A 19,490-nucleotide genomic window follows, 5' to 3' on the forward strand; every position below is an offset into this window, starting at 1 on the left:
GTAGGGGGTTAATCCACTGCATTGTGTAAAAACTATGTTTGATCCTGTCTTCTCTGATCTTCCCCTTCTTCTACTGTCCCCAATCCATTTCTTGATAGAACAGAGACTTGGGGGCAAGCTGCACATGCTCAGTTTGGTGTGTATTGCTAGAGTTGTTGTTTTTTTCTTGAGAGAGTGCATGTGATCAATACGGGGCCAATCAGGACTGTCCAGACAGAAGGTCAGGGGTCCTGCAACCTCACAGGACAATCAAGGGAGAATGAAAACTCCTTCTACGAGCTTTAACCAGTGCTCTCCTGGACACTGATAGAAGTCACACGACTGCTCTAACTGCTGATGAGAAAAGGTATTTAGCAGTTTATATTTACTAAAATAATTGCATTTCCATGTTGTGTGTACTGTGGGAGACCAAATATAGTGAATGCAGGGTCCTGGGTTTAGTAACACTTTAATCAGCTGGGAGAACTTTTACATACATACTGGTTACTGTTAAAAGTAGCTGTGTTCAGTAAAGTACCTTGTTGTCTTAGGTTTATAGTCCTTTAATTACATTTGCAGATGACCAGTATCATCATCTGTTCCATCAGCCGTCACTCTTCCTTTCCCACGGGGTGGGGGGGGTGTGGGAGCCCTTAGGTCTGGACAGGACTTATCATGCTGAGCATTTCTTCCTTTAGCCTGATACTTAATCAAGGACTTTTCCTTCCTCACCTCCTGCGCTATCATCCTCCATCCGCCCTGACACTCAGCTCGGATCGGATTATATTTTATATGTGTTTTTCCCCTCTAGCTGTCTGCTGTTCTCTTCTTTCCGCTGGCAGGAAGCTGTGGGTTGGGTTTAATTTAGGAAACTTGCTTCATTAAAAAGTTTTCCTGCACTGGGACCCTTAACTCAGATATTCACATCTAAGGACATGCAGGGGATGCCATATGTGATGTAGGTACTAAAAGAGATGACAGGCTGTAGAATACACAAGCAGGTAGATTTGTTGACAGACTTTGCAGAGCACCACTCAGAAGGAATAACAATCCTTGGTCCAGCTGATAACTTCTCAGTAAAACAGTCTGAGTAGATTGAGGGATGCCATTGACGAGCAGCCATAGCCTGGAAACAATGCGTGAAGAGATATCGGGAAAAAAGTTTTGTTTTCAGTTTGGATATGGAGGGGGATGTCGTTTTTTTCTTGCTATCTACCCCCGTTATGGAGATTCAACCTCTCTATTTGTCACAAAATCACAAAAGTTGGGTTGCCCCCAAGAAAGTAGTAGAGGAGAAATCTTCCAATGGGGACACTAGTTCTGGTGACAACCGCTTTGGAGGGATTTCTTCTCGTATCCTGTTTTGGCTATAGGACTGGAGGTGAAGGGAAATTTTTCCAACTGGACGCAGATATAAAAAAATGACAGGGGTTATAACCCTCCAATGAGCTAACCAAAATGAACAAATTTTGCCTGTAGTTCTGCTTTAAATAAGTCGTCGGAGGCCCGGAGCCTGTACTGATCCACTTCCACAAGTGAGAGTGGTTCAGTCATGGTACTTTACTCCTTTCCTCATTTTCATAGCAGAAGTAAGGGTCAGGCCACCTATAGGAATATTCTCCAACAAGCTGGAAGATTTCCCTGTGCAAATACATACCTCAAGCCAGTGGCTTAGCTTCAGATTGTCAAGTCTGTGGCCACCCTCAATCTGTAGTAGAGGATCTTTGAATTAGTATAGTAGGAACCCTACAGGTAATCATAGGTTTTCCCACATGCTCATGGCTTGCAGGTTTCTCTAAGCAACCCCCCCCCCTCCTCCACCCAAACCCCCCCCAACCCAGCCCCCCCCTTTCACATATATGCAAATTGGATGCCTTTTGAACCACATCTAATATGAAGCTGGTTCACATTTGTATGGGCTGGCCGTTGTGCAATTTTAAAAAGAGTCAGGTACAATTTTCAGTTCGGTTCAAGTTCGATTTCAAATGTCAAGTGTCATACACTTTAAAAATGCACAACTGAACCGCTGAACGAAACCGCTTTACACTCCTTTTACAAGCCCCACACTTATGCGAAACCCGGTCTGACAGAGGTGTTTGCATGAACTGCTCTTTTCTCTCTAGCACTACACCCACACACCAGGTGCTGACACAGGTCTCTTTTGGTGCAGAATTATGTTTCATATCAGAAAAGGATCCCCGCTTGACCTACTCAGGGCAAGCCCTCACATCTTCCTCAGGGGATCACGCTTTCTTTTTCAAACACACTTGCTCCCCTCTTCTAACTTCTCAAAGCAAACCTGTGCCTATGCTATAAACATTCTCGTATTTACTTATTCACCATCAGCCCTTACTGACCTCTGTAGTTATAGGCACTCTGGTGAATTAATCTTTAAGTTCACACCAGAAACACTAAAGTCATAAAAGCGACTGAGAGAACAAGATGAACCTCTGCAGTGCTTCTGTTGTAAATTTTGAGCAAAAATTACTCCACGGTGCCTGTAGCTACAGAGGTCTGTAGGGCTTGTTTTGTTTAAAGTTAGTTTACTGATTTTTTATAATATGTAAATACTAAAATGCCCACAGCCTAACTTTAAAGTGTTAGTTAATTCTTACAGCAAAAATGTAAAAGCGAACGAACACCAGACACCTTCTACACCCCCCTGGTCCCCTCTGTACTTACCTTGGGGGGTTTCCAAGCTGTGAACTAACCTTTTAAAGATAAATTGTATTTGTTTCATCTAATGTAAAGTAACAAGTTTACTAGAAAATACACAGCCAGTAAATTTTTTACACTGATCCACTCTCTACCCACATGAGAAATGCCTCCCTACAATGCATCACTAGGTGACTCAATGACCAAACATGGGCTAAAGGGAAGCGTACATAGCCTTGTGTAACCTTTGACTTGCTCAGTAATGAAAACTTGCACAGGAATCTCAGACTAGAGGTCTGAGAGGAAGACATTGTTATTACACCCCCTGGTGGCGATGTGGGCTCACCCACGACACGCAGTCTAGGCACCAGATGGTTTTTACTAGAGGTCCTTATGCTGGAGGTGAGCTTCCCTGTGTGCTGGTACCAGGTCCTGGCCCTAAGAATCACCCCATTTAGAATTGAGAGAGCACAATGGTGCGGATAAAGTGGATTAGAGCATAGTTGGATTAAAGCAAAGTGTCCTGGCAGGTGGCACGCAGAGAGTAGTCATGGTCCAGGGTTGCAATGAGTGAGTAGTAAACTAGGCTGGAGGTGAGAGTAGTCAAGTTCAGTCCGTGGTCTTGGCAGGAGACAAACAGAGTCAGAGTAGCCAGATTCTCTTGGTTGGCAACGAGAAGGTAGAAGTCGAGAGAAGGGTCACAAAATCTGGATCAGCAACAATGGGAAACAGGCTTCAGTATTATAGCTCTTGTTTTAGGTAGCTGGTTTCAACACACAACAACAGCCTGTTGAGATACTGTTACCTAAATACCCTCAAGGCCACTCCCAGTGTTGTATTGTGTACATTTGAAATTCACTGGGCTGTAGAAGGGCAGGATGAGCCAAACAAGGATCAGGGTTAAAAACAAGCAATGCCTGAACAAAGATGGACAGAGCTGTAACAGATTTGCTCCATATGCTCCATACAGTAGAGTGAACATATTACTCCATCCAAGGTGGGCAAAATACAGATTCACTTGGTCATGTAGAGCAGGGGTTCCCAACAAAGGTTCAGTTGACCCCTTGGGCTCCTCCAGAGGTTGGTAGGGGTTCCTTGAGCAATCAGAAATGTTTGCCATTCAGATAAATTCTCACTGACATAATTTGGTAATTCCTTACAGATAGGAACAGACTTCCCACTGACCATCACACTAATATATCACGAGTTTAAGATATAGTAATTTTAGCAGGGGTTCCCTGAGACCAGAAAGCTATTTCTAAGGTTCCTCTGTGTTGAAAATGTGAAAAAGATGACCTAGAGCAGTGTTTCTCAACCTTTTTTCAGTCAAAGCACCCTTTAAAATTATGGACAGTCCTGAGGTACCTATTACAATTATGGACAGTCTTGAGGCACCCCATTCTAAAATGGGGTGCATCAAGACTGTCTATAATTTTAAAAGGACACCCCATTGTAAATTATGAAAAACTACTCTAATCGTGTTATATAACGCAGCAACATCCACACATGTAGGACACCCAACATTAGAGGTGATTTATTCTTCCAAAGCAAATACTCTTTTACACACTGGTACTGACTAGTATTCCATTGTTTCTTTTCTCCCTCGGTTTTTCTCCATCACTGAGCTAATGTAACCCCAGCACTGATGGAGAGGGGCAGGGGAGGGTCAAACTAGGATGCTGTGCAGGCAGCTGACATCCTCCTTATCAACTGATGATATCATTGGTTGTCAGGACGCTGGCGGCTAGAAGGTCATAATGGTTCACAATGAAAACCTGTAACTTTGTGTAACTAAAAGGCAGACTTGTTCCACCCGCTGGCTTGCAGACAAGTTTTGGGCAATTTTGAGAAATGTTGCCAAGGCACCCCTGAAGAAACCAAAGAACAGAAGGTATACCGCTCAGGCAAACAATCAAGATTAATCCACAACAGGTGCAGGCTCTGGCTCGCCACCACACACGATGCAATAGGAAGAAGGGTCAGCCGCACACCGGAGGATAGATGAATATACTGTGTATTCATTGATCCATAGGACACACAAAACACCAGGACATGAATACAGGACTTGTTAACGCATTTCACACGATCTCGTGCTTAATCCATTCCTATTACCCCTGAAGAAACCTCAAGGCACCCTGGTTGAGAGGCTGACCTAGAGTATGGCACCACACTCCTGCTCAAAGCCTCAGGAAACTTTCTTGTTTCTGGTCTCCCTTTCACACACGTATCATACAACACTCAACATGTACCTTTAATTTTGTTTTTAGAGAAAGTGGGGAGTTGCAGATGATGTATGATGAGAATTACGAGAAATTCTAAGTAGAGAAATGTAAATTTTAGCTATAAAACCTAATTAGATGCTACATATGCTGCTAGCAAACCACCGCTGACCCAGAATGACAGTATAGCAGATGACATGCTAAGTACCCTTTAAGCCACTCACGAGCTCTGATAAGACACATTATCGCACTGTGTAGTGTTTCAAGCACCACTCTGATATATAAAAGCGCCGACACATTGCAAACTGCCACCTGCGAGCTGGTAAATTCCTCCAACAATAGTCCTCGTAGGTTTTAACCTCCTAGCATCCTCTCATTTTGAGTTTCAATGGAAGTTGATATTGTTGTGTTCTGTAATCTGTCTTTATCTGGTGTTGGTTCAATGTTTTTAATCCATATTGACACTTGGTGACACCCCTCTTTATTGTGGCTTATTGTGGGGAAGATAATGACAGGGATAAATAGGCGGAGCAGATCATTTTATTTTCAGCTACAAATTGCTTCTTTCTGCTGTTTTTTTTGTCTCTTTTCTCCATCCACAGGCTGTGCAATGTATGCTGGCCTCACTCCATTCAGAACTTGACATTCAAAGGTACTTGATGAAAATTGAATCCTCTCAGAGAGTTAGTACATTATTCCTCTTTTTTTTGTGTTGTCTTTTTTTATTTTTTCACTTTTTCCCAAGGCCTGCGATGTTTACCTCTAACTGCGTGTAGACATGCAGTGTGTTTTGTTCCAGCTAACAAGGATGACAACAAATGATGATCATTTGCATGCATTAACACAAAGATCATTTCACTTGTAGTAAAGTGTGTAGTGTTTGAGTGTCAGCATGCTCTCTTTTTGCTTTGTTGTGGGCTGTTGAATGTTAGAAAATATTAAGAGCTCTTTGGCACTTGCACATATTTTATGACCGTGTTGTCAATCGTTTTTTTGGCACATTGATATGCATTGTATTCATTTTCAGTGGGCTTTCCCTTTGTGTTGACGGGCTAAAGACTTAACTGCCTCATCTTATGCCAACACATTGCAAGGCAATGCCTGTGTTACAAGACAAAAGTCCATCTAGTTCAACCAACTAAAAAAACAAACAGAAAACCGCTATATACACATTCCTATACCTAGCTGATCCAGAGGAAGGCAAAAATTTCAATAAAGCATGATCTAGTTTGCTCCAGCAGGGGAAAAAAATCCCTCCTGATCCTTCAGGAGGCAACCAAATATTCCCTATATTATCTCTCCCTGGTGTTATTATCATGGTGTCCAGAACCCTAGTGTTTTTTTAAAGAGACCCTGTCATCCTGCCTATATAAGTAGTGTCTCTGGAAAGGGCATCCCTTGACCCTATACTTGCCTATATACTTCTATATCTCTCCCAGCTCCTTCTCCTCTGCAACTGGTGCCTAGGTTGGCTGTGCCAGTGACCTGGGTGAGTAGTGACATCACTTTCCCAGTCATGTGACAGTGCTTGGCCTTAATTATTAGCCCAACTGGGGCAAATCACATGTTCCTCCATGCCAGGAGGTGACGGGTATTGTATTGACTGCAGAGGAGTAATAAGCTGAAAGGGAGCCCAGGTAAGGTCAGTCTAGGGGGTTGAGGGATTCTCTTTGCAGAGACACCTTCTCTTTATCCTGCATATAATAACAAGGCTCCAGATGGCCGCACCCCAATTTCCACCTTTTTGTAGAATATCCATAACCTGGCAAATCCCAGCAATAGTGAGGGGAAGAGATTGGGAGAGCATCAAAAGTCTCTTCCCTTCACTATTGCTGTGATTTACCTATTTTTGGATATGCTACATTAATAATGGTGGAGATTGGAGGGCGGCTGTCCGGAGGTTTATTGTTATATGCTGTACAGATATGAGCTGAGCCGACCCCCTGTGTATGTGGGAGGCAGATCAGTGTGGACCTACCTGGACTGGTGATTCCTTTGTCCCCACTTTATTCTGCATGGGCAGAATAATGCATGCGCTAAGAGGCAGGTGCATTTATTTGGGCCATTGGGGTGCCATAGAACAGGAATGGCAAAGCTCATGTACAACATGTTGTAGTACTCTTTAATGTGTGGTTCAGTAGGGGAAAAGTGTTCAGTAGTGCGAAAGGACCCTTTACATAAACATGAATATTTGTAGCAAACAAGTCTGTGTCTACCCCAGGCACCATGAGTGCAGTTTTGTGAAGAAAAACAGGATGTTATCTGAAAAATTCCAACATTGATGATAGTCATTTATTATAGTAAAGAACTGTGGAGGGTGTGTGCTGGAATCAGGGATACCACAAATCTAAACCAAGCACATGGGAGATGCTGGAAATCCTTCAAGTGCATGAAAACGTTTTGTGAATTGTGAAGAAAGGTTGGATAGGGGGCATTTTTTTGTAAGTAAAAATTCTTCAAATATATATCTCCCAGCTCTCTGAGTTGGGGAAATGGGGCACTAACTAAACCTGAGAACAAAAGTGTGATAGATTGCATCTTACCAGCGGATGTGGTGGCTGCACTCGTTTTTATTTTTTAGGTTGAGAACATTTTTAGCGAGTAGAGAAATTACCTGTTGATCTTACTGGAAATGTACAGTTCTTGTCACTTCCTGTGAGTTGAAAAATGAAAGCACAAAGAATCGTATCTTTCTGGGGTGTCAAACTGGTGGCCCTCCAGCCGTTGCAAAACTACAAGTCCCATCATGCCTCTGCCTTTGGAAATCGTGCTTGTAACTGTCAGTGTTGCAATGCCTCATGGGACTTGTAGTTTGGTGACAACTGGAGGGCTGCCAGTTTGAAAACCATGTACTAGTCCCATCAATCCACCTTGTAATGGAGATTAGAGATGAGCTGGGCCTGTTCAGATGCTCTTCTGAACCCACATGGCTGAGCCAACTGGCCAATCATCTGCAGGCCTGAGGCATTCCCCTTCCCACAGCCACATGTATATATACCTCTTTTATATGTGCAGCTGGGGGTGTGGAATGCCCCCACATTAGATGATTGGCCCATTACAGGTGACAGCTTCCTACCGGGCTCAGCCACATGAGTATGGAAGAGCAATTGAACATGCAAAAGCTCGTCCTTGATGGAGAGGAAGAAAGGCAGACATGTTTGCAGTCCTGACAGTGTGGCAACCATGGCTCTCTCCATTGATACAGTGGAGGAGTGGAGGCAGGGCCAGATTTCCCAATAGACAGTGTAGGCATGTGCCTACAGGTGCCCATCCTCCATCCTTCAAGTCTGCAGAGAACTCTCAGAAAAGGTCCAGTCAGTAAAACAGATACACAGCAAAGTGTGTGCCTTGTCCCAATGGTAATGTGTTTCCCATGATAAATTAGGCCCCTTTCACACTAGTGCCCCACAGTGCAAGGAGGCCTCTGCGGACTCTGATGTAAAGGGGAACTCTGGTGTAAGAGGGAGCACTGTAGACTCTGATGTAAAGGGGAATGCTGCTGACTGTGATGTGGGGGGGAGGGGGGGAGCTTTGGTGACCTTACATCAGAGTTACCCTTTACATCACGGTCCACAGTGTTCCCCTTAAATCAGAGTTACCTTGTACATCAGGGCCTGTAGAGGGAACCCTGCAGATTCTGATGTAAAGGAGAACTCTGAGGACTCTGATGTAAGGGGAACTCTGGTGACTCTTGTGTAAGGGGGGGCTCTGGCTACCAGAGACATACTTACATTAGAGTTCACCTTTACATCTCAATCTGCAGTGTTCCCCTATACATCAAAGTCTGCAGCATTCCCCTTTACTATTATTTATCTAAAATATTTTATCAAGAAAGAAAAGTCAGTCTTGCTGTCTTTTTTTTGGGAGGGGGGGGGGAGCTTCAGAATTTTCTGCCTATAGGCTCATGAGATGTAAATCCAGCCCTGAATGGAGGCTAATAACCCTGATTTAGGTGTAGCACAGGAAGCAGCAACAAAATTTATCCAAATCAGGAGTGATTGACATAAAGCTGAACTAAACTCAATTCAGCAAATCAACATTAACTTTTTGTAATCCTTATTCTGATAGCATCGGTAAATAGATAGGAAGGTATATCATATTTACCTGTTTTAAACTTTTTTTTTTCTTCAGTTGCTTCCTGGTTTCTGGCCTAGGCCAAAATGATGTCATACATCCCAGGAGTCTTCAGGAGGGGAGGAGGGGTTTTCTCAGCTAAGCACACCTTCCTGTCTGCATGCCTGAGCTAAGGGCAGATGGATACCAGGAATTAAATTCTACATGAATCATCTGCCCTTACTCAAGATTGCCACACCCAGAAATGCTACAGGGTGTTTTTCAAAGTGATTTCTCAACTAAAAGCATGGAGACAAGGGTGGATGGGTGAGTTTGCTTTGAATATTAAAAATGAATTGAATAGCGATTTCAGTTTGCGGTTCTCACATACAGTTTAGTTCCACTGTAATGGGACAATGCTGCTCCTCTTTAGATACCATAAAGTTGCCACACTATCTGAACTACAAACTTGTCTGCCTTTTTTCTTTTAGATATGTTTAGACATGCTTTGAATTATAATTACAGCTGTACAGGCTTTCTTTTGCAACATTTAAATTGACACCCTTGTTTACCGACTATGAGGACAACCATTAAAGTGTAGGGCAAAACCGTTTTTTACGTTTTGGATGGAGTGGGAAAGGTTCAGGTTTTTAAGCCCCCAGCGCTGCACAGCAACTGTGTACATTACATGCAGTTGCAGGGTGGTTACGGCACAGCCCCATTCACTTGAATAGGTTGCATTTGGCAGTGGCACTGCCCACCGAACGCAACATGGGGACAGGGGTGGACTGGCAACTTATGGGGCCCCCAGGCAACGGGGGATCATGGGGCCCCTGTGTCCTTGCCCACACTCATACCACACCCAAAAAAGTCTATGAAAAGATACCAGTGGCATCTCATGGGGCCCCCTACTGACCCCGGGCCCTCGGGCAGTGCCCGAGTTCCCAAATGGTCAGTTGAGAGGCTGGGAGCAGTAAAACCACACCTTGACCACCAATTTTTTTTACCACCCCCGGACACAAGTGTAAACAAGGCCCTAAGCTGGATATACACTAGTAGGTTTGTTCAAAAAATTTTGCTATAAGAACATTCGTTCTATTCTCTAATCGTTGATGAGGTCAAATCAACATTCATTTTTGACCTCACTGACAAGAAAATTCGAAGCAGGATGGAAATCTTTTCTTGAACAAATGAATTTCTAACAGTGTATGTGGCTTACATTTGGTAAAAAGCTATTCAAAACCAAATAAGAAAATGAAATGTTGAACTACGTTCAAACAGCATTCATCGAGCCATCAAATGTTCCGAGAATTTTTATTAGAAAATCTACTGTATGGCTAGCTTTAGTAAATCAACTCCTGTGTCTCCCAGCTCCTGAGCTTGCATAACATTTTATAATAAGAAAGCCACAAAGTTTTTTTTACATCCCCCCCCCCCCGTGGGCTCTGTTATTTGGGATTTTGGGCTCTGAAGCTTGGGTAAACATTGCTCAGCGGGCAGATTTCCTGAACAATTTATATGTTACTATGTTAGAGAACAATATTCCTGGCTTCAGAAGAGCGGCTCCTGTTAATTGCAGAGTGAGCACGAGCAGCCGATTTCACAGCGGGGAACCAGATTACACCTAATATTGTACAAGTGACATGACACAGACGTGACCTCCAGATGGTCCCTTTCAGCGACGGTTATTTCTGTCATATAATTATCATTTAATAGTGGCAACAGAAGCCGGCAACATTTGGAAGGCAGCGCGTTCCGCTAATGAAAATGTAACTAATAAAACCCATAGTATTCTTAGAATCCAAACCATAAAAATAGCTTTAATAACATAATTCATCTGGTTAAACAATGCCGCAGTAATCACTGTCATTGTTACAAGTATTCTGGAGATCTGTCACTCACTCATCTGTCACAGCTGGGGGGGGGGCGCCATGTTACGGGCTGCGTTAAAGTGAAGCTCCATCTTTGGTAAAGTGTATGTACACCCCAACAATGAACTTCGCTCATTTGTTCCCTTCTGTTCTGTTAACTATACCATTGAATGCATTTTGTTATATCTGTTCAGTAAGTGAAAATAAATACCAGCCAGAAATCCAGCAAACTCCAAACTTCCTCCTGTGTTATTTCATGATGAAAAAGGGAAGGGGGGTGTCTGTAGTCATGTAACAAGTCCTGTCCTATGGTGAGTACACTGCTTATTCATAGATAGATACAATACAGTGTGTGGCCGATGTCAAAGACAGAAAATATGTTAAGCTTCTTTCAGACTTGCAGTACAGCTTACTGCCCTCTGAAAAACAGTCCACGGTGGATCACTTTTCTGAGGGCGATAGAGAATTGTAAACAGATGTGGGCTGCTCAGTGTACACAGGTGTGGGCTGCTCAGTGTGCACAGGTGTGGGCTGCTCAGTGTGCACAGGTGTGGGCTGCTCAGTGTGCACAGGTATGGGCTGCTCAGTGTGCACAGGTGTGGGCTGCTCAGTGTGCACAGGTGTGGGCTGCTCGGTGTGCACAGGTGTGGGCTGCTCGGTGTGCACAGGTGTGGGCTGCTCAGTGTGCACAGGTGTGGACTGCTCAGTGTGCACAGGTGTGGGCTGCTCGGTGTACACAGGTGTGGGCTGCTCGGTGTGCACAGGTGTGGACTGCTCAGTGTGCACAGGTGTGGGCTGCTCAGTGTGCACAGGTGTGGGCTGCTCGGTATACACAGGTGTGGGCTGCTCGGTGTGCACAGGTGTGGGCTGCTCGGTGTGCACAGGTGTGGGCTGCTCGGTATACACAGGTGTGGGCTGCTCGGTGTGCACAGGTGTGGGCTGCTCAGTGTGCACAGGTGTGGGCTGCTCGGTGTGCACAGGTGTGGGCTGCTCGGTGTGCACAGGTGTGGGCTGCTCGGTATACACAGGTGTGGGCTGCTCGGTGTGCACAGGTGTGGGCTGCTCGGTGTGCACAGGTGTGGGCTGCTCAGTGTGCACAGGTGTGGGCTGCTCGGTGTGCACAGGTGTGGGCTGCACAGTGTGCACAGGTGTGGACTGCTCAGTGTGCACAGGTGTGGACTGCTCGGTGTGCACAGGTGTGGGCTGCTCGGTGTACACAGGTGTGGGCTGCTCGGTGTGCACAGGTGTGGGCTGCACAGTGTGCACAGGTGTGGACTGCTCAGTGTGCACAGGTGTGGACTGCTCAGTGTGCACAGGTGTGGGCTGCTCGGTGTACACAGGTGTGGGCTGCTCGGTGTGCACAGGTGTGGGCTGCACAGTGTGCACAGGTGTGGACTGCTCAGTGTGCACAGGTGTGGGCTGCTCAGTGTGCACAGGTGTGGGCTGCTCAGTGTGCACAGGTGTGGGCTGCTCAGTGTGCACAGATGTGGACCATACAGGTACACACTACTTTGTACTTTAAGTACAGAACTCAAGAAAAGTTTTGATATTTTTCTATATCATAACCTTGTGTTTCAATTTATTTTCCAGACAAAAAGCCCCAAGCTGTCCTCCAGCCCTCAGTCAAGCCTGGGCGATCCGGCTGAACATCACCTTTCCGAACCATTGGCTGACTCAGGAGACGCCATGTTTGAAGGGGAGTCCACAATGCCTTTTGTCAGAGGCAGCCGAACAAGGGCCAGCCTCCCCGTTGTCAGATCCACCAATCAGACGAAAGAGCGATCTCTAGGTAGGACATTGTCTTTATTATTCACCTGTTTTCACTAATGATGGAAATGTGAACATCCTCCAAATGTGAACGGTCATGGAACATCGGAAGAGTTGTTCTATACAATACCTACTTACAATGAGAACGTTTGTGTAACGCCATGGCGAGGGTCCTAACATTCGCACACATCTGAAGAGGCTATTATTTATAAATCTCAGTTACAGGATTAGCATTGTTTGGCGAAGTAAATAAATATTTATTATAGCTCAGAAGTTGATTGGTTATCAACAAGCTCAGATTTTATATCTCATGTCAGAATATATAGATTTTTCAAAATTGATCTTGGCCTTACATACACTTTATTCTGAATATGACTTACAAAACCGGAGCTCTGCTTTATTCCCTTTAGCACGATATGGGCTTTACTCCTCCTAGTTAGTCCTCATTCACACAGGCATATCTACCTTTACATTCATGCAAAGGGCCATCTTTGCCCGCATGGGATGCACAGGTGTTCTGCACTTCTGCGTGCAGGCAGTCCCATTAATGTATATTGCAAACAAAAAGAGGGCGCACGGGCCTAGTGCATTACCTTTAAAAATGAGATTTATTTATAAATGGTAAAATACACACAAGAAAAATCAAATCAAATGGAAAGCATGTCACAAAGGAAGCAATGTGGTTCAAAAACCCTTCTGAAGAAACATGTGTGCCATGGCCCGGGACTCCCGCGTACACGAACGGCAGTGACGTCATCGCGGCCCGGCCTGTCAGAATGCCGGAGCTCGCGAACCTGGAAGGAAGATGGGTGAAGATGGAAGCCTCTACAGCGGTGACAGCGCACCGCTGGAGGGCTTCGTTTTAAGGTAGGTTTAACATAATGTGCTAGTATGCCATGTGTACTGGCATATGTATACTGGCACTGGCACCGCTCTAAAGGCTTCCATCTTCACCCGTATGCCATGTATACTGGCACTGGCACCGCTCTAAAGGCTTCCATCTTCACCCGTATGCGATGTATACTGGCATATGTATACTGGCACTGGCACCGCTCTAAAGGCTTCCATCTTCACCCGTATGCGATGTGTACTGGCATATGTATACTGGCACTGGCACCGCTGTAGAGGCTTCCATCTTCACCCGTATGCGATGTATACTGGCATATGTATACTGGCACTGGCACCGCTGTAGAGGCTTCCATCTTCACCCGTATGCGATGTATACTGGCACATTATGTTAATCCTACCTAAAACGAAGCCCTCCAACGGTGCGCTGTCACCGCTGTAGAGGCTTCCATCTTCACCCGTATGCGATGTATACTAGCACATTATGACATTACCTTGCAGGGGACTTTTTTTTTTTTTCGTCTGTGGTTTACTACCGCTTTAAAGCGGAACTTTACCCGTAACAACTTAAAATCATGTTCTTTAGCAAGGAACACACAGTCCACATTAATAATTATAATACTAAAATTAGTGTGTGTTGTAAATTGCCTCCAGCTTTGTTTCTGTTTCTTCTTGCTGGAGACTGCCACTTTGCTGAAGCCCAGAGCCCTGAGCAGCAGTAAATCTTTAGGTTGTCTGCAGATCGGCCTCTACAAATTTGGCACAGTGCTGAAAAATAGAGAGCAACTGGGCATGTGCAGAGCAGTGTGAGACAGTGTATTACTGGATTTTAAACAGTGTAGACTTTTTTAAATGTATTACATAGCTATACCTGCAAAAGGGGCCAGCATGAAGTGTTCTAGCAGGACTTAATTTTCTGAATAAAATTCCACTTACAAAAGGATAAGTTCACCTTTCAGCAAAAAATAATAAATGCCCATCTTTTTGCAGGTAAAAAAATGTGCATTAATTTTTTTTTGTTTCTGGAGCCTTTTAAAGCATTGTGCCAGCGATCAGCAGATGTCTCCTGCAGACCGGTCAGTCTATCTGCTTGCTTGTACCTTTAATGGGCAAGCAGATATATTGACTGGAAGAATGAATGGGCAGCACAGTGGCTAAATGGTTATCACTTCCGCCTGGCAGTATTAGGATTGTTGGTTCAAATCCCAACCACGGCACCACCTGCCTGGAGTTTGTATGTTCTTCCTGTGCCTGCGTGGGTTTCCTCTAGGTACTCCGGTTTCCTCCCACACTCCAAAGACATGCTGGTAGGTTAATTGGCTCCTGTCTAAATTGGCCCTAGTATGTGTATGTATGAGTTTATTTTATTATAGGTACTTGTATAGTGCCGTCAATTTACACAGCGCTTTACATATATATTGTACATTCACATCAGTCCCTAACCCTCAAGGGGTGTACAATCTAAGGTCCCTAATTCACATTCATACATACACATACTAGGGCCAATTTAGACAGGATTCAATTAACCTACCAGCATGTCTTGGGAGTGTGGAAGGAAACCAGAGTACCCGGAGGAAACATACACAGGCACAGGGAGAACATGAAAACTCCAGGCAGGTGGTGCCGTGGCTGGGATTCGAACCAATGACCCTAGTACTGCCAGGCTGAAGTGCTAACCATTTTAGCCACTGTGCTGCCCATGTGTGAATGTGAGTTAGGGACTTTAGATTGTACACCCCTTGAGGGTTAGGGACTGATGTGAATGTACAATATATATATATATATATATATATATATATGTAAAGTGCTGCGTAAATTGATGGCGCTATAGAAGTACCTGAAATTAATTAATGAACTACCACAGCGTTCACAGCGCCGTGGTAGTTCATTGAGAACTACAAGCCGACTGCTGCTAAGGCGGTTGGGACTTGTAGTTTCTCATTTTCAGAACTCTGTGAATGAGCACGGGTAAGCTTCCAGGCTTTTTTTCTTTTTTTGACAGTTAGCAGGGGAGAAGATCCTCCTCGAGCTGTCAAAAAAGGGGATCGGGGGAAGGGGGTTGTGTGGAATGGGGGGCACTCATTTCATAGCAGGTTACACCCTGAATATGGTTGTAACATGTTATGAAAGGTGAGCTTATCCTTTAAGATGTTCATCTGTAAACCCCAAAAGCACTTTCTTTATGCGTTTGAAGCTATTACCGTATCTGAACACCAGATGGCACACTTCATTCAATCAGTCTGTATACTGTAGAAAGCAATGTTCAGGCTGTGTTGTGGCCGGGGGTCTTATATATCAGGATGGTGTATATTGGCGTATGTAATAAGGACAAACCTAAGAAGGTTACAGTAACCAATCAGATTTCATCCTAGTGTAATCAAGTCAGTTGACGTGGACACGGCATTAGATATATATTTTCATGTTAACACTTCAGGTATTTCATACTTCTCATTGAGGTCACGCAGCCAATGTCTTCATCTGCTCTTATCCCCAGAATGACCAAACAATCTTATTTAGGCATCATGCAGGGTCACCATTTATCTCCTTTGCTGAGATGCTAGTTCAGAGAGGACACAATCATGTAAATTCTGGTGCCTGTGCAGTTATTATTATAATACAGGATTTATATAGCACCAACAATTTGCTCAGCGCTTTACAATATAATATAACGGGAGACAATACAGCAACAATACAGTTCAATACAAGAGCTCCTTGGAGCTTACAATCTAAGAGGAAGGGGCTGGTGGTACAAAAGGTAATAACTGTGGGGGATGGACTGGTAGGATGAATAGAAGATTCCATTATTAGCTGAAGGCAGGATAGGTTTTCAGAGATCACCTAAAAGTGAGCAGACTAGACGATAGTCTGATAAATTGGGGTAGAGGGCTCCAGAGGATTGGGAGGCTCGGGAGAAGTCTTGGAGATGAGTATGGGAGGAGGAGACAAGAGAGCTAGAGAGCAGGAGGTGGTGCGTGGAGCGGAGAGTACGGTTTGGGTGATATTTGGAGACAAGATTGGTGATATAATTTGGGGCAGAGTTATAAATGGCTTTCTATGTTAATGTTAATGTTTTGACTTTTATCCGTTGGGCAATGGGAAGGCAGTGGAGGGAATGGCAGAGAGGGTTGGCAGATACAGAACAGTTAGTAAGGAGGATGAGTCTGGTAGCAGCTTTCATTGTAGACTGAAGAGGGGATAGCCTGCGATAAGGTAGGCCAATGAGGAGGGAGTTACAATAGTCAAGGCGGTTCCGTGTGGTGTTCACAATACAGATCAGCCCCTGCTGTACCCTCCCATCTTGTGAAGGAGACGGTGGAAATGATTCTGGTGGCATCATCTCAGCCTATGTAAGGTCACTGGAATGCAAGCCCAAGGATTGCTTGTTAATGTTGAAAAGGTGGAGCTTTTCCTACCACTTTGCCGGCTGTATGCATACATGTGGCAGCACAATGGTCTACTTTAATGTTGTCTTGCCACATATAAGTGTACAGCCGGTGCCACTGTTTGTGTTTGGAGCATGCTCACTTGACGCCCCCAGCACTGTGACCGAGCTGTCACAACAACTTCCAATAGCTGTTTATGATCAGGAGCTGGTAGAACAGACTCACAATCACATAACCTCTGTCCAGGGGCGGACTGACAACTTATGGGGCCCCCGGGCAATAGGGGATCATGGGGCCCCTGTGTCCTTGCCCAAACCAAAAAAGCCTATGAAAAAGGTACCAGGGGCATCTCATGGGGCCCCCTACTGACCCCGGACCCTCAGGCAGTGCCCGAGTTTCCAAATGGTCAGTCCGCCCCTGCCTCTGTCGCATTGATCATGTAATCAGAAGTGTGCCTATCCCCCGTTACGAATCCCTTATCACTGGTGGGGGCCAGCAGTAAGAGGTTAAAAACGATTCTGTTCCTGTATATTGTGACATGTCAGAAATGTATCCACCTTACGGTCCACCTTAAAGTGGACTTGACCTCGAAGAGTGAAGATTTACTTTGTTATAGAGAAAAGCTAAAATGCGGATTGTGCTTAAATCTGATCTCCATGTTTTAGTGACATTTAAATAGTTTGGCCCAAGCTGGTCCAAGCGAACAATTTCCTTCTTTAACAGATGCAGCAGCTGTGTGCCCTGTGTAGATTGTATGTAATGTCAGCTACATACGGTATACAGTGATAGCGGGACAACAACTTCCAGTCCCACTCCCAGGATGAAGTTGAGTCAGGCTGCTCATTCCCATTCACAGGGAATTTTGTATTTTATTGGTGTCTATGTCCTATGGGGAGATTTCCTCTCACTTCTTTTCTCTTCAGTGGGGAGAAATAAGAAATAAGAAAAAAAGAAACACATTTTTAGTAGAGTGGGAAAAGGATACAACTTCTGACCATTATTTTTTGTTATGGACTGCTCCTTCCTGTCCCGGTGACAACTGCACCCCTATTTTTTGTCCTGAGTCCACAGGGAAAGGAAGTTAGAGAACATCTCCTCAACAGAAATAAAAAAAAAGCAAAAGTAATTTCAACTCAAAATTTTGCATTTCAACTTACATTTTGCTGCAAATAGGTTCAGTGTTACACAAAAAACATTTTCAAATTATATTTTTTTTGTCTGCTAAATATGAAAGGGTGGAAATAAATATCTCATATTTACAGTTGTAGCCAGCTGGAGTTGTTTTTATATGTTTACCAGGTGAGCCTTAGCTGCTTTGCAAAAAAAATTGTTTATAGAGGTCTATAGCAAAGTCTGAAATTTATACAAAATGAATGAGGCAAAGCAGTGACTCTTCCCTTTCCTGCCTGCTCTGTTCTTACACTTTCGCTGTTGTATAGGATGTCAGGGTTGGGTCTTGAACGGTTGGTATATTACCCCACTATTTGGGTTGTGGACCTTCTAAGGGGGACAATTTGAAGGTATGTTGAATATTCAAGGGTTCTCACTCATGCAGGGTGAGGAGTTCCGGTGTACTCCAGCTAGAGAGGGGAAGACTAAACTATCCAAATTGCTAAGTCCTTCTTAGGGACTCAGAGTTCTGGAGGTTCGAAGAGTTTTGAGTCAGAAGAACCTCCAAACCCTGATGACAGGGACTTTGATTTTGAAGAGGTTAATGATTCAGGATCCAAGAAAGGAACAGGAAACAGTTGGCACCTGACAGTGAGAGAGTGAGCTGGACACACCTGAGTGAGCAGGGTGAACTAAGCCTGGAACTGAGTCATGGTTGCTGAACTGTGAAATTCTCCTTTGGGACCCAGGAGCAGATGGTAAACTCCAAAACCCCAGTGAGGGACTGGTATGGTGGTGGTGAGCCATTATCTTGTTTTGTCCCAATGAACCAGAGTTATGGACAGGTTTGTGTTCTTTTTGCTGAAGTAAGCCGTTTTGTTTTGTACTGTTTACATATCCCAGTAAAGGTTGTTACTTTTTACATAGTTGTTATGGTGATCCTGGGCTACCATATGACACTGTATAGACATTCAATCAGAGAGAAAAAGCCTGAAAGCTCCACGAAAAGGTAAGTTTCAAAGCGAGCCAACGATCCCCGCAGGATGGATCGGATCTGCAGATTGAGCATAATGGAATGGAGTCCGATCCATTGTGCTACCCAATCCGCAGATCCGATCCATACTGTGGGGATCGTTGGCTCGCTTTAAAACTTACCTTTTCGTGGAGCGGGTCCGGTGTCACCCCGTGCAATAGGTGTCACCCGGTGCGGCGTGCAACCCCCCGCACCTGTCTAGGGACGCCCCTGTGTTACACCTATATTCAGGGTGTAACATGTTACGATCGGGCCGGCCCCTGCACCCCTGTCAAAAATGTGCATTTATTATTTTTTGTTAAAATGTGAACCTATCCTTTAAATCTTCGTAGCTGCAAGTTACGAATCCATTTCTTGTCTTCCCCACCCACCTCCTGTACAGCATATCATTTTTCTGTACAATGGCAGGCACATAGCTCGATGCTGCCCAGGAATTTCCTGTAATATTACACACTTCTGATTACATTGGGCTATTTATGTAACGCCGCAGTCAACAAATGACACAGGAGGATGTTTTCTAGGAAGAAGTCGGGAAGAACTGCTATACCGATGTCCAAATGAGACATCCCTCAAG

The 19,490-nt window shown here is 44.5% G+C and overlaps 1 protein-coding gene across 11 annotated transcripts in view; it reads left to right on the plus strand.

Moving 5' to 3' along the window:
* KIAA1217 (KIAA1217 ortholog) overlaps nucleotides 1-19,490 on the plus strand; it is a 609,023-nt gene that overhangs the window by 364,192 nt on the left and 225,341 nt on the right. For 7 of the 11 annotated variants that reach the window (XM_089693772.1, XM_089693764.1, XM_089693763.1 and 4 more), the window contains exons 3-4: nucleotides 5,456-5,536; nucleotides 12,368-12,566. In XM_089693772.1, the coding sequence (XP_089549898.1) occupies nucleotides 5,456-5,536; nucleotides 12,368-12,566 (280 nt within the window). The remainder of the gene's footprint in view (nucleotides 1-5,455; nucleotides 5,537-12,367; nucleotides 12,567-19,490) is intronic. The other 4 variants (XM_089693774.1, XM_089693759.1, XM_089693767.1 and 1 more) reach the window with 1 other exon arrangement.

Source organism: Staurois parvus, unplaced genomic scaffold (genome assembly GCF_062004578.1).
Source record: "Staurois parvus isolate SC_StPar_1 unplaced genomic scaffold, SC_StPar_1.0 ptg000636l, whole genome shotgun sequence".
NCBI lineage: Eukaryota > Metazoa > Chordata > Amphibia > Anura > Ranidae > Staurois > Staurois parvus.